Here is an 11,311-nt window from a genome sequence, read left to right on the forward strand (position 1 = left end):
GCAAGGTAGATGTTAGCGTCCGCAGTACCTTGTTACTCCTCTTGTCTTTTCTTCTTTTGGACAGTTAGACAGATTATATATCTTAGTTCATAGTTTTAGATGCTCATGACTTAGTGACACCCCGATGTTTGGGGCTCGTTTCCGTATTTTCTATATTATATTTAGAGTTAATTTAGTTTATGAGAAATTTAAATGTTGGTATTGTTTTATTAAATTCTTATAATCGATTTAGTAGTAATATTTTCGGAAATAGGCTTGCCTTGTAACACGATAGGCGCCATCACGACCATGGTTAGATTTTGGGTCGTGACAAGACCAATCCATTACGAATTCTTGCATATCTTCACCGAGCTTAAATTGGTTCATATTGTGAGGTTGAGACTTAATCGGGAAAGGAGTTTCTACTAAACAATTGTACTGATAATTAAGTGAATTCGAAAGACTCACTTGAACATTAGAAGTGAATTATCTAGAGTTAGATTCCGAACAATTATCTTGCACCTATCCTATCAACCCATAATTTCTCCCATTGATAACTTCCTTGCTTATCTTTGTTGCGATTGTCATTAGTTTATAGCTTTAGATTCTTAGTTAATTGTAGTTAGAATTCCTATATATCTCCATTGTTGATCCTCCGAGATAGCAATCTAGCTACAAACTATGATAATACTATTTAAATCCAATCCCCGTGGATATGATATTTTACTATACTATCTTTGACTAGCGAGCACAATTTAAGTGTATTTTTTGCGCTCGTCAGTAATCCGGTTAAATCAATATTTATGTGATCGTCTTTATGAGATAAAGATTAGTTGATCTTATTAATTAAATCACATATATAGATGATGCATATATAGATATGATCATTGAACCGACTCATTGGATGTTTCCTAATGGTTAGAATTACCATAAACTGTCAATAGGATATTCTCTTGAAGAATGTGGTGTAAGAGTTTCCTTTGACTTGAGATCATCATAGTAATTGACAAGTTATTTATTGTACTTTGATACTAGACACCTATGGCCCTATGACGATAGTTGAAAGGATATTGGGTATGATTAAACGCTTGTTGAATTAGTGATTGATTAAGATGGAATCTGTCAACTCTTGGTAATGAGTTTAAGCTCCATGTTGTCATGAATTATAAACGACCAAATTAAGACCTTGGCCTGGGCAATTGATGAAAAGAAGAAAAGAGTTTCTTGGGTCATTCATTGGTCGATTATATTTGACATGAACACATAGTTGGTCGCATTGGGATTTGACAGTTGAACCATATCCCAGGGTGACTTAGAATTATAAGGACAGAAGGAAATTGTAACATACCGCACCTAGACGTTAGGATACGTCGTAGTAAATCCATATAAACTTGAAGGGATTAAGGTTACTCATGTGGTTATAGGGGATTTATGACAGTGTTAATAAAGACCCCGTAATTTTGACAACCTTTTAGTAAAGATTTGATAAGTTTGCTTTTATGTAGTTATTGTTATTTTTACTTTTCGGCTGTGCATTAAATTAAGTACACGATATGTAGAAGTTTATAAATGAGATTTTTCTTTATTAGCAAAATAGAAATTATTCTCATAAAGCGAGAAAGTTATTTTTTTATCGTTTTATGAACTTATAGTAGAAAATATTGTATTTTGATATTATGTTGGGAAAAATTAGAATTTGATATGATATAGTTTTTTTAATCAATGTCCTAAACTTTATAAAATATTAACATATTTATTTTGTTACCAAGTAAAATAATTACCAATCAATAGATAAGTTTTAAAATACCATTAGCTACTTATTTTACTAGATAAGTATTAACTTTTTTTGGAATAAGGTATTTTATCAAAGTAGTTATAGTAATCTGTTTAAGAGACTTCCTAGTGCTACATGACAGGTGATGATATTTTACTCAATTAGAAAGTAGTGGAGTTGGTAGGACAAATTATTTCAATATATATATATATATATATATATATATATATATATATATATATATATATATATATACTTTGATTTCTTCTACACTAAGAAATAGACTTTTGCAATAGTTTGGTGATGGGATGTATTTTAGCCGAACATATCCTCTATATACATAGTGTTTAAGACACTTAAAGGGGGAATCGTTAGATACATATATTTACACTCCAGCAACTACGTGGGGGAGAAACTCTATCTTGCTCATCCCTTTTTCCCTAAAGCAGTGAAGTGCTCAAAGTTTCCTTCTATGTACAACTTCTCCATATTTTCATATATCTAGTTAAGGTAAGTTTTATTTTAAGGCATGAAATTGTTGAGAACTCACGGGACGGTGATCGAAAGCCGTGAGTTCAAGTCATAGTAATTGTATAAATAAGTTATGGGCTCCTTTCATATGGTATGGGGATTGGTGGTGGTGTGGTAGCTCGTGTAAAGCTTGGTTGTTAATAAAAGGAGGTCGGGGTGTGGAGTACACCATTGTATAGAGCCTCGGGAGCTTGTCGCTCTTTGATTGCTTGGCGATAGTGTTGGCATAGCGGTAGTTTTTAGTGGATATTGGGGTTGTGTTGTTATTATTATGCTTTGTTAATTTGAAAGAAGAAAGTGTATAAAGCTATTATATACGAGCATATATTGGTTGTTGTTGGCTATAATAACTTGTGGGAAGTCATATAAATAGGGGAGGTGCTACCCGTTTTATTTTAAAATAGGTCGTGATCGACATATAATAGTTACGATGCTTAAAAGATAACGATAGTATCGTTTCTCTTATTGTAGACTAAGAAGTCGTGACCTTTGCATAGCTTGAGGTTGGACAGTATATACAAGGTATGTGAGGCTACCTCTTTCTTTCTTTTGCACGGCTACGATTGTACGTAACATAAACAAACGAGCTTCCAAAGATACTCTACTCATAGAAGCTAGCAGTACTTACATTGTTTCCCTTCTTATGGAAAGATTCATGTTGATGTTGCTTCTCTTATTTTTATGTACCAAATGTTGTTAGTATTCCCTGAATCCTATAATATGTATGATGGCGAGTTAGATCCTCTAATAACGTAAACGAAGGTTACAGACCTAACATAACTTCGAAAGGTTCATAATGTAATTCCATAAGTCCAGCATGCATTATATGTATGTACCTATTTTACTCTACCGATCCACGCTATAGTCGGTCGGGTATGATACATATTGTGCAACCACTGATTAGTTGGATTTTACCGAGCCTTATGATGGCCGAGTATGTTTTTACCGAGTCTATTAGGGCCTGGTACGATATGATGATGATGATACCTATAGAGGTCTCTTATTTTTATGTACCAAATGTTGTTAGTATTCCCTGAATCCTATAATATGTATGATGGCGAGTTAGATCCTCTAATAACGTAAACGAAGGTTACAGACCTAACATAACTTCGAAAGGTTCATAATGTAATTCCATAAGTCCAGCATGCATTATATGTATGTACCTATTTTACTCTACCGATCCACGCTATAGTCGGTCGGGTATGATACATATTGTGCAACCACTGATTAGTTGGATTTTACCGAGCCTTATGATGGCCGAGTATGTTTTTACCGAGTCTATTAGGGCCTGGTACGATATGATGATGATGATACCTATAGAGGTCTCTTATTTTTATGTATATATATATATATATATATATATATATATATATATATATATATATATATATATATATATATATATATATATATATATATATATATATATTATTTTATTTTATTTTTATATATTATATCATGCATTTCATGTCAGTCGCCCTCAGAGGCCCTCAGATGTTACAGGTGGTATTTTATCTATCTCTCCTTACATTAATGTTCTTTTTTTTAACCTCTAACATGTATATTAAAAATACAAGGAGGGGGGCATAAACCAAAACCTCCGCAAGACTTAGTACAGAAGTAGCAAAACTTGTCTTGAACATTAAGTAGAAATATTGATATCGTATTGATCTCGAAACTTAAAGATGGTGTGCACTGGGGCACTTGTATGACGTAACAATAACTTTGTGCCCAAGGCACTACGCAACATGGAGGTTGTATAGCTTAAAATGATAACACCATCATACCTCCATGTGTGAGAGCATCATCCTAAGGTGGATCAAAGTACCACCCTGAATGTTTAGTAGTTTTAATTCTGAAAGAGGGGATTTGCAATCTATCCATCCTTATTGCTCCTATAGCTTCACTAGGGAGGTCAGCTTCATGGAAGTACATGCATTCATCATCCAAAGTTGTTGCATATTTGGCCAAAGAATCTGCCACATGATTTCCTTCCCTATAACAATGTTGTACTTTGATTCCATGTTGTGTGATTTTCTCTTGGATTTTACCAATATCCCTTTGTAGTCTCCAGGGAATATTAGTTGTGCCAAGAATCATGTTAACTACTAGCATTGAATCAAGTTCTAGGATCAACCCCGCAAAACCTTGTTGGCAACACCACAATGTTCCCTGAAGAGCAGCATGTGCTTCTAAGAAGTTGTTAGTTGAGAATTGTATTGGAGTTGCAAATGCCCTTACCAAATGACCATTTCTCTTCCTAACAATGTCGCTTGCTCCTGCTCTCCCTTGTACTGCCATATAACTTCCATCCGTATTTAGTTTTCAGGTATTCTCCTCTGGTCTGAGCCATTTGACCATCCTACATCTGAGACATGGCTTGTAGGATTCTGAAATGTCACATACCGTGTGCCAGCTCCAACCCCAATCCATTTGGCTGAACCTTTTTCGCATCGTAATTTTGACCTGGAATAAAATTTGTTGGCAGATTCTAGCAACATTGGTGGACTTGCTGCCATACGTTTTAGCGCACCTTGCTTTCCATAATTCCCAGCAAGTGATGGTAGGGGTGATCTGGAGGAGAAGTTTGTATACGATGTTTGTAGCATGTCTATTCCACCAATGCTTAATAATATTCATAATACTCATACCTCTGACATGAATACCCAGAGGTTTAGAAATGAGGTTCCAAACCTTGAGAGCACATTCTCCTGACGCGAAGACATGATTGTGAGTTTTCTGCCTTTGGATTCTACAGCAAGTGCATCGAGAGACCGTGTTGAAGCCAAAAAGGTGGACCGTGTCATCCAGAGGTAGCTTCCTCTTCATCATTCTCCAACAGAGAAAGGAGATCTTAAAAGGAACTACATTACACCAAACATTAGCTAAGAATGAAGTTGGTTCATGTTTCTGCCTTAAGACTTGGAAAGCACCGGCACAGGAGAAGGTCCCATGAGGATTTAGAGTCCAGATAGCTTTGTCTTTACATTGAGTGTCTCCGATTTCCACTTTTAAAATATTAGCAACAAAATATTGTGGTACAGTGCTTTCGAGGAGGTCTGAGTTTCATGTACTGTTTCGGATGAAGTCGCAAACTTTTTTATTGCCAGGCTTATTGCTAGAGTTACATAGTTGATGTATGGGGCCTAGGTTGGACCAGTTGTCCCACCAGAATAGTATGTTGCCCTCATTTACCAACCACATAATGTTGTGCTCTATTTGTTCTCTGATTTGTAGTAGGGTTCTCCAAATACTAGAGTCTTTTGTATTTTGAACTTTAGATATAGGGTTAGATCTAGGACAATACTTGGCCAGAAGAAATTCGGTCCATAGATTATCTTCACTTCTAAACCTCCACCATCTCTTTGCTTCAAATGAGCTACATATATCTTGCAATCTTTTGAAGCCTACACCTCCCTCTGAGTAAGGATAGCTCATGTTACCCCAAGAGCTCCAGTGATGTTTGTTCTTCCCTTCATTCTGACCCCAGAAGAAATTAGATAAATACATTTCAATTTGCCTTATTATGGTCTTGGGTGGTACCATGGCAGCTAATAGATAGAAAGTTTGAGATTGCAAAATATGATTTATAATAAGAGCTTTTCCGCCCATGGAAAGGAATTTTCCCTGCCACCCCCTGCTTTCTGTAGAACTTTGGTTGCTAAGCTTGAGAAGTAACACACTTTCTTCCTTCCCACATAAATTGGACAACCCAGGTACGCCCCGTCCAGTTCCTTATCCTTCTGCTGATTCTCCTATCACAATTTTTATGCGTCAAGAAGAAGCTTTCTCTTTGTTGATTTCCTGACCAGACGCCTCCTGGTACTCATTAAGCACATTCATGATGAGCTTTATTAACTTTTTGTCCCCTGAAGTAAAGAACACTAAGTCATCAGCATAGCTTGAATGATTGATCTTAAGCCCTTTAGGATTCATAGTAAACCCCGTGAATCTTTCATTCTCATGAAGTTGATTCAAGGCTTTAGACAACGCTTCAACAACTAGAATAAATAAAGCAGGTGATAAAGGATCCCCTTGCTTTAGTCCTCTAGAAGAGACAAAGAAACCATTTCTGGTTCCATTAATTAAAATAGAGTATCAATTATTGGATAATAATCTGTGAATCAGTTCAATAATCCCTTCTGCAAACCCCAATCTTCTTAGAACTACTGAGAGGAAGTTCCAGCTGAGCTTGTCATAAGCCTTTGACATATCGAGCATGATAACTATATTTCCTCAAACACTGGCATTCTTAATCCCATGCACAATCTCCTGAGTGAGAAGTATATTTTCAGTTATCTGTCTGCCCTTCACAAAGCCTGTTTGATTTTCTGAAATCAACTGTGGTAGCATAGGGGCGATTCTCATGGTCAACACCTTTGAGATTATCTTACTAGAAAAATTACAGAGACTGATAGGTCTTAATTGCGACAATGTGGTAGGCGATGTCATTTTGGGAATGAGTATCAAGTTCGTATGTGTGAAGAACTTGGTAAGGTATGCTCCTCCAAACACTGCCCTCACAAAGTTGCAGACATCAATTATGATAATTTCCCAGCAAGTCTGATAAAATTGACCATTAAAACCATCTGGACCCGGCGAGCTATTTGGATCCATCGAGAAAACTACATTCTTTATTTCTTCTTCAGATGGTATCTTTGCTAGTTCTTCATTATCGTCCTGATTTAGAATAACATTTACATTTCTCACAATGTTCATATCACTGTCATTGGGAGGCTGCGTGAAGAGTTCACTGAAGTGTTCAATTATTGTATCCGCAATAGATGTGTTTCCCTCTTTCCATTATCCTCGCTCGTTCTTGATTTTGAATATGTGTGACCTCCTCATCCTCTCTTTTATGACACTGTAGAAGTATTTGGTGTTGGTATCTCCCCCTTCTGCCTTTTTTAATCTTGCCTTCTGCTTCAGGATGGAATCTTGCATTTTTAGCCAACTGATGTATTCTGCCTGTGCTTTGTTTAGAGCTATTCTGTTGGCATCTGATTCATTAGCTTCATATAATCCTTCTAATTAGCTAATGTCCTCCTCCAGCTTCTTAACATTTTGGAAAACATTCCCAACTGACTCCTTAGACCATGAAGTAAGGCCTTTAGAGACTGCTTTTAATTTTTGTTGAAGTTTCCACAATGAATTTCCTCGTACTTCCATTGACCATATTCCCTCAACAATGCTAAGGAAGCCTTCAGATTCTGTCCAAAAGTTAAGGAATTTGAAGTATTTTACTGCCTCAACCTCCTCGTTACCACTTCTGAACAGTATCAAGCTATGGTCTGATCCTGTTTTGTCTATATGATCCACCCTATTAAACTGATAAGCCTCCGCCCAATCTTCATTTATCAACACCCTATCCAGCCTCTTACTGATCGTCCTCCTCCTTCTTCTGCCATTACACCATGTAAAGGGATAGCCATTATAGCCAACATCCGTCATAATACAATCATCCATGCATTATATGAACTCAATACTCTTACTCAAAGTATGTGGAATCCCCCCTTTCTTCTCCTCTGCTACCATAATGGAATTGAAGTCCCCCAAAATTGCCCAAGGACCATTCACCTCCTCATGAATTTCACTCAGCCTTTTCCATAGCCTTCTTCTCTTAACTACTGTTGTTCTTGCATACACCACAGTAATCCACCTTTTCATCTCACCATCATCTACTTCAAAAGAAATTTGTTGTCTGCTACTATTAATCACTGTACAATTTAATGTGGACCTCCAAAAGTACCAAATCTTTTTGTTAGAATTCACATTAGCAAAGTCAAATCCCAAAATTATTCTGAATTCCTCCACTTGATTAGCAACAAGAAATGGCTCCTGTAATGCTACAAAATCCACCCTACATTTCCCTACCAATATTTTGAGTATTTCACATGCATCCTTTGACTTCATACCCATAATATTCCAGTTTATGATGTTAATCATTTAAAACTGATGGGGTTGTTGTAGAGCACCTTAATATTTCTTGGTTGTAGGAGGCTTGGATTGGCCTCCTTCCCCTTTGAGCTTATTCATTCTGGAGCCTCTTGGTGAGAGCCCCTATTGTGCGATCACCAGTCTTACCTCCTTCTCCACCAGGTTTATAGGCTCTTTGTGTATGGGTGTGAAGGCTTCTATTAAGCTGTCAGCCACTTCTTCCTCATCCTTGGTGCAAAACCCATCTGATTGTGTACTATCAATGTACTCACTATCATACCCATCATCATTGTGTTCCTCTATATGTTGTTTCCCCCTTTGGATATCTGGACCATGTCTCCTATGAACTGCTGAATCATCAATGACTTCCAATGAACCCGGGTCTATCATAATCTGTCCCCCTTTTGCTAGTTTTTCAACACTGTTGGCACTAACTGGGGCATGTATTTCTTGATAAATGGCATGCTCCTCAATACTCGATGTGCCGCCCTTCATGTTGTTTGTGGCAGATTGAAGATCACCGATATCCTGTTTAGGATGCTCAACAAGTTTGTCAGTTGTTTTCAACTTCTCAATGACTTTGTGCCTATTAACTCCTTCCTTCAAGTTTTTTGTTGCTGCATGTTTAACTTTTTGTTTACTCCATAGAAAGTTCTTGACTTTCAGTAAATGTCCTACTTTCCTCTTAGGATTATTCTTCTTTCTCGTTTTAATATTTCTATCAACTTCCTTTTCTGTTTCCTTTTCTTTTCCTACCATAACTTGTTTTTGTTGTGTGTTATGGTCCTTTGTTGGCTCTTTGATGTTGTTGTCTTTAACCACTTTATAAACTCCTTCAACCCATTTTTCTTTATTCTTCCTGTTTCTTTGTTTCTTCTTGATGCCACTTCCTTGTACTGCTTCGAAGGTTGTACTGTCTTTCCTATTTTCTATAGATTCAGTCTTCTTTTGAACATGTGGTTAAGCTTGTTTTTCTCCTGTATTTTTATTTCCCTCTCCAATTTTACTTTCCCGAATAACTACCTTCCTTGCTTCTACCTTGCAGTTATGGATACTGTGGCCCTACAATTTGCACATCTTGCAATAGGAAGGTACTCCTTCATATTCGAGTTTCTGCTCATACCCTTTCAACCCTGCTCCTAGCCCCTCCAAGCCTACAAACACTGAATTTTTGAGAGGTTTCGAAAGGTCTACTTCCACTCTAACCTTTGCCATGTTGGGTCTTGATCTACCAATTGTTGCAAGATCTTCTTTTAGAGGTGTGCCAACTTGTGCTAGGACTTGATTAAGATAATCCCAGTTGTATACATGGTACTTCAATTATGGTAATAAAACCCAAACAGGAGCCAGAGATGTCTCTTCATTCGGATTGAAGTCAGGCGACTACTTAAACATCTTCATCAAGTTACCTGTAATTCCCAGAAATCATCTGAAGTAAACCTCGTTGAAGTTTGTTTCTGTGTTGAAATCAATGAAGACATGTCTATAGTCACATACTCCAATCTTCACTTTTCCTTTCAATGGTATCTGCTCTAGAAAAGTTTCCCTAATTTCTTCAATTCTTGGTTGTCCATAAGTGAATTTACCGAACAATGTCAGTTTGCAATCATCCACCATTACTCCGTAGTAATCTCTATCCTTGAAAATAACTGCCGGAATTCCATTATGCGTTGTCTGCCTCGCCACCAGCAAAGAGCTCTGTTTTGTCAAACTCGTGCTAGGTTTACTTTTGAAAGCTGCCATATAATCCACTTTTGGCTGATTCGTGTTTGTGAATGTGGTCGTATCAGTCGCTGGGTCCTTTGGTTGGTCAATACGCACTGGCTGTCCGGCCACCGGCGTGGTCATGATGATGGTGCATATGGGTACGCGTTTTAATTTGGGAGTAAATTTTATTATTCACGGTTTTTTTACATTACTGTTCTTAATTATGTTATCTTGCCTTACATACTCAGTACTTTATTTGTACTGACGTCTCTTTTATTTGTGGACACTGCATGTCATGCTGCAGGTCCTGATAGAAAAGTAGAGAAAGCTCCCCCACCACGGTAGACTACTCAGTTCAGCATTATTGGCGAGACCCCTTCTCTGGACTTGCCGTGGTCTTGGTATGCATTTTTATTATAGACATTATGGGTAGGCCGGGGCCTTGTTCCAATAATGTTCCAGCACTTATGTTTCTTTAGAGGCTCATAAACAGATGTCGTCTCATGTATAGTTTTGGATAGCCTTGACGGTAGGTTTTATTGTATATAGCTTTTTGATAGCCTTGCCGGCCCATGTTATATGTGTTTATGCCGTTATCTATCATTGTTGATTGTTTGTGATTCATGTATACCATTTATGTTGACCTCGTTGGACCTTACAGATACTAAAAAAGGTTAGATAAAATATACGTCGGTGCTCGACAAGTATGGACGGTTACCAGTCATGACCCTCCAGTTTGGGGTCGTGACAAACTTGGTATCAGAGCAAGTCCGTTTGTCTATGAGTTGTGTCTAGTAAATTCTTGATAATGGATGTGTAATGTGCCACATTTATAATCAGGAGGCTACATGACATTTAGGGCTGTTACCTTCCTTCTGAATCTAGATAGTGCGTTAGAGCGGAGTCATAAATGTTCATCTCTAATATTCACCTTATTTTCTTTTAGCGATGCCTTCGACTGGAAAGAAGACGGATCGTATACAGATTGATACAGCTATAGGAGAGGGTACCAGTCAGTTTCCTCTTACTAGAGCGGGCTAGAATGAGGCTCAAGGCGAGATGTTGTCTCATGCCTCATCTACTCCGCCCCCTCGAGACAAGATTAGGATAGATCCAACACCTCCAGTTCCTTCGTCTGGCACTACAGACCAAGATATGCGGAGTGCGATGCAGTTATTGACTAAATTAGTAGCTGCTCATGCTCAGATGCAGAATTTCGGTGTTGCTAATAGACCCGTTAGTGCGAGAGTTCGTGATTTTATTAATCTAGACCCTCCACTATTTACCGGATCAGACCCCAAGGAGGACCCACAAACTTTTATTGATCAGGTTTATCGTACATTACGGGTTATGCATGCTAGTGATACTGAGGTAGTCGAGTTG

The 11,311-nt window shown here is 37.6% G+C and overlaps 1 protein-coding gene across 1 annotated transcript; it reads right to left on the minus strand.

Annotated features, from left to right (window-relative positions):
* Positions 1-7,315: 7,315 nt before the first annotated feature.
* LOC142177368 (uncharacterized) lies at positions 7,316-7,735 on the minus strand. The gene has a single exon (XM_075245848.1). It carries the CDS (start codon positions 7,733-7,735, stop codon positions 7,316-7,318), a length of 420 nt encoding a protein of 139 aa, XP_075101949.1.
* Between the last annotated feature and the right edge of the window lie 3,576 nt (positions 7,736-11,311).

Source organism: Nicotiana tabacum, chromosome 23 (assembly GCF_000715075.1).
Source record: "Nicotiana tabacum cultivar K326 chromosome 23, ASM71507v2, whole genome shotgun sequence".
In the NCBI taxonomy this organism is placed as follows: Eukaryota; Viridiplantae; Streptophyta; class Magnoliopsida; order Solanales; family Solanaceae; genus Nicotiana; species Nicotiana tabacum.

Bases quoted from the DNA above. Each gene is read 5' to 3' on its own strand.
- LOC142177368 (XM_075245848.1), bottom strand. From the start codon at position 7,735: ATGACGGATGTTGGCTATAATGGCTATCCCTTTACATGGTGTAATGGC.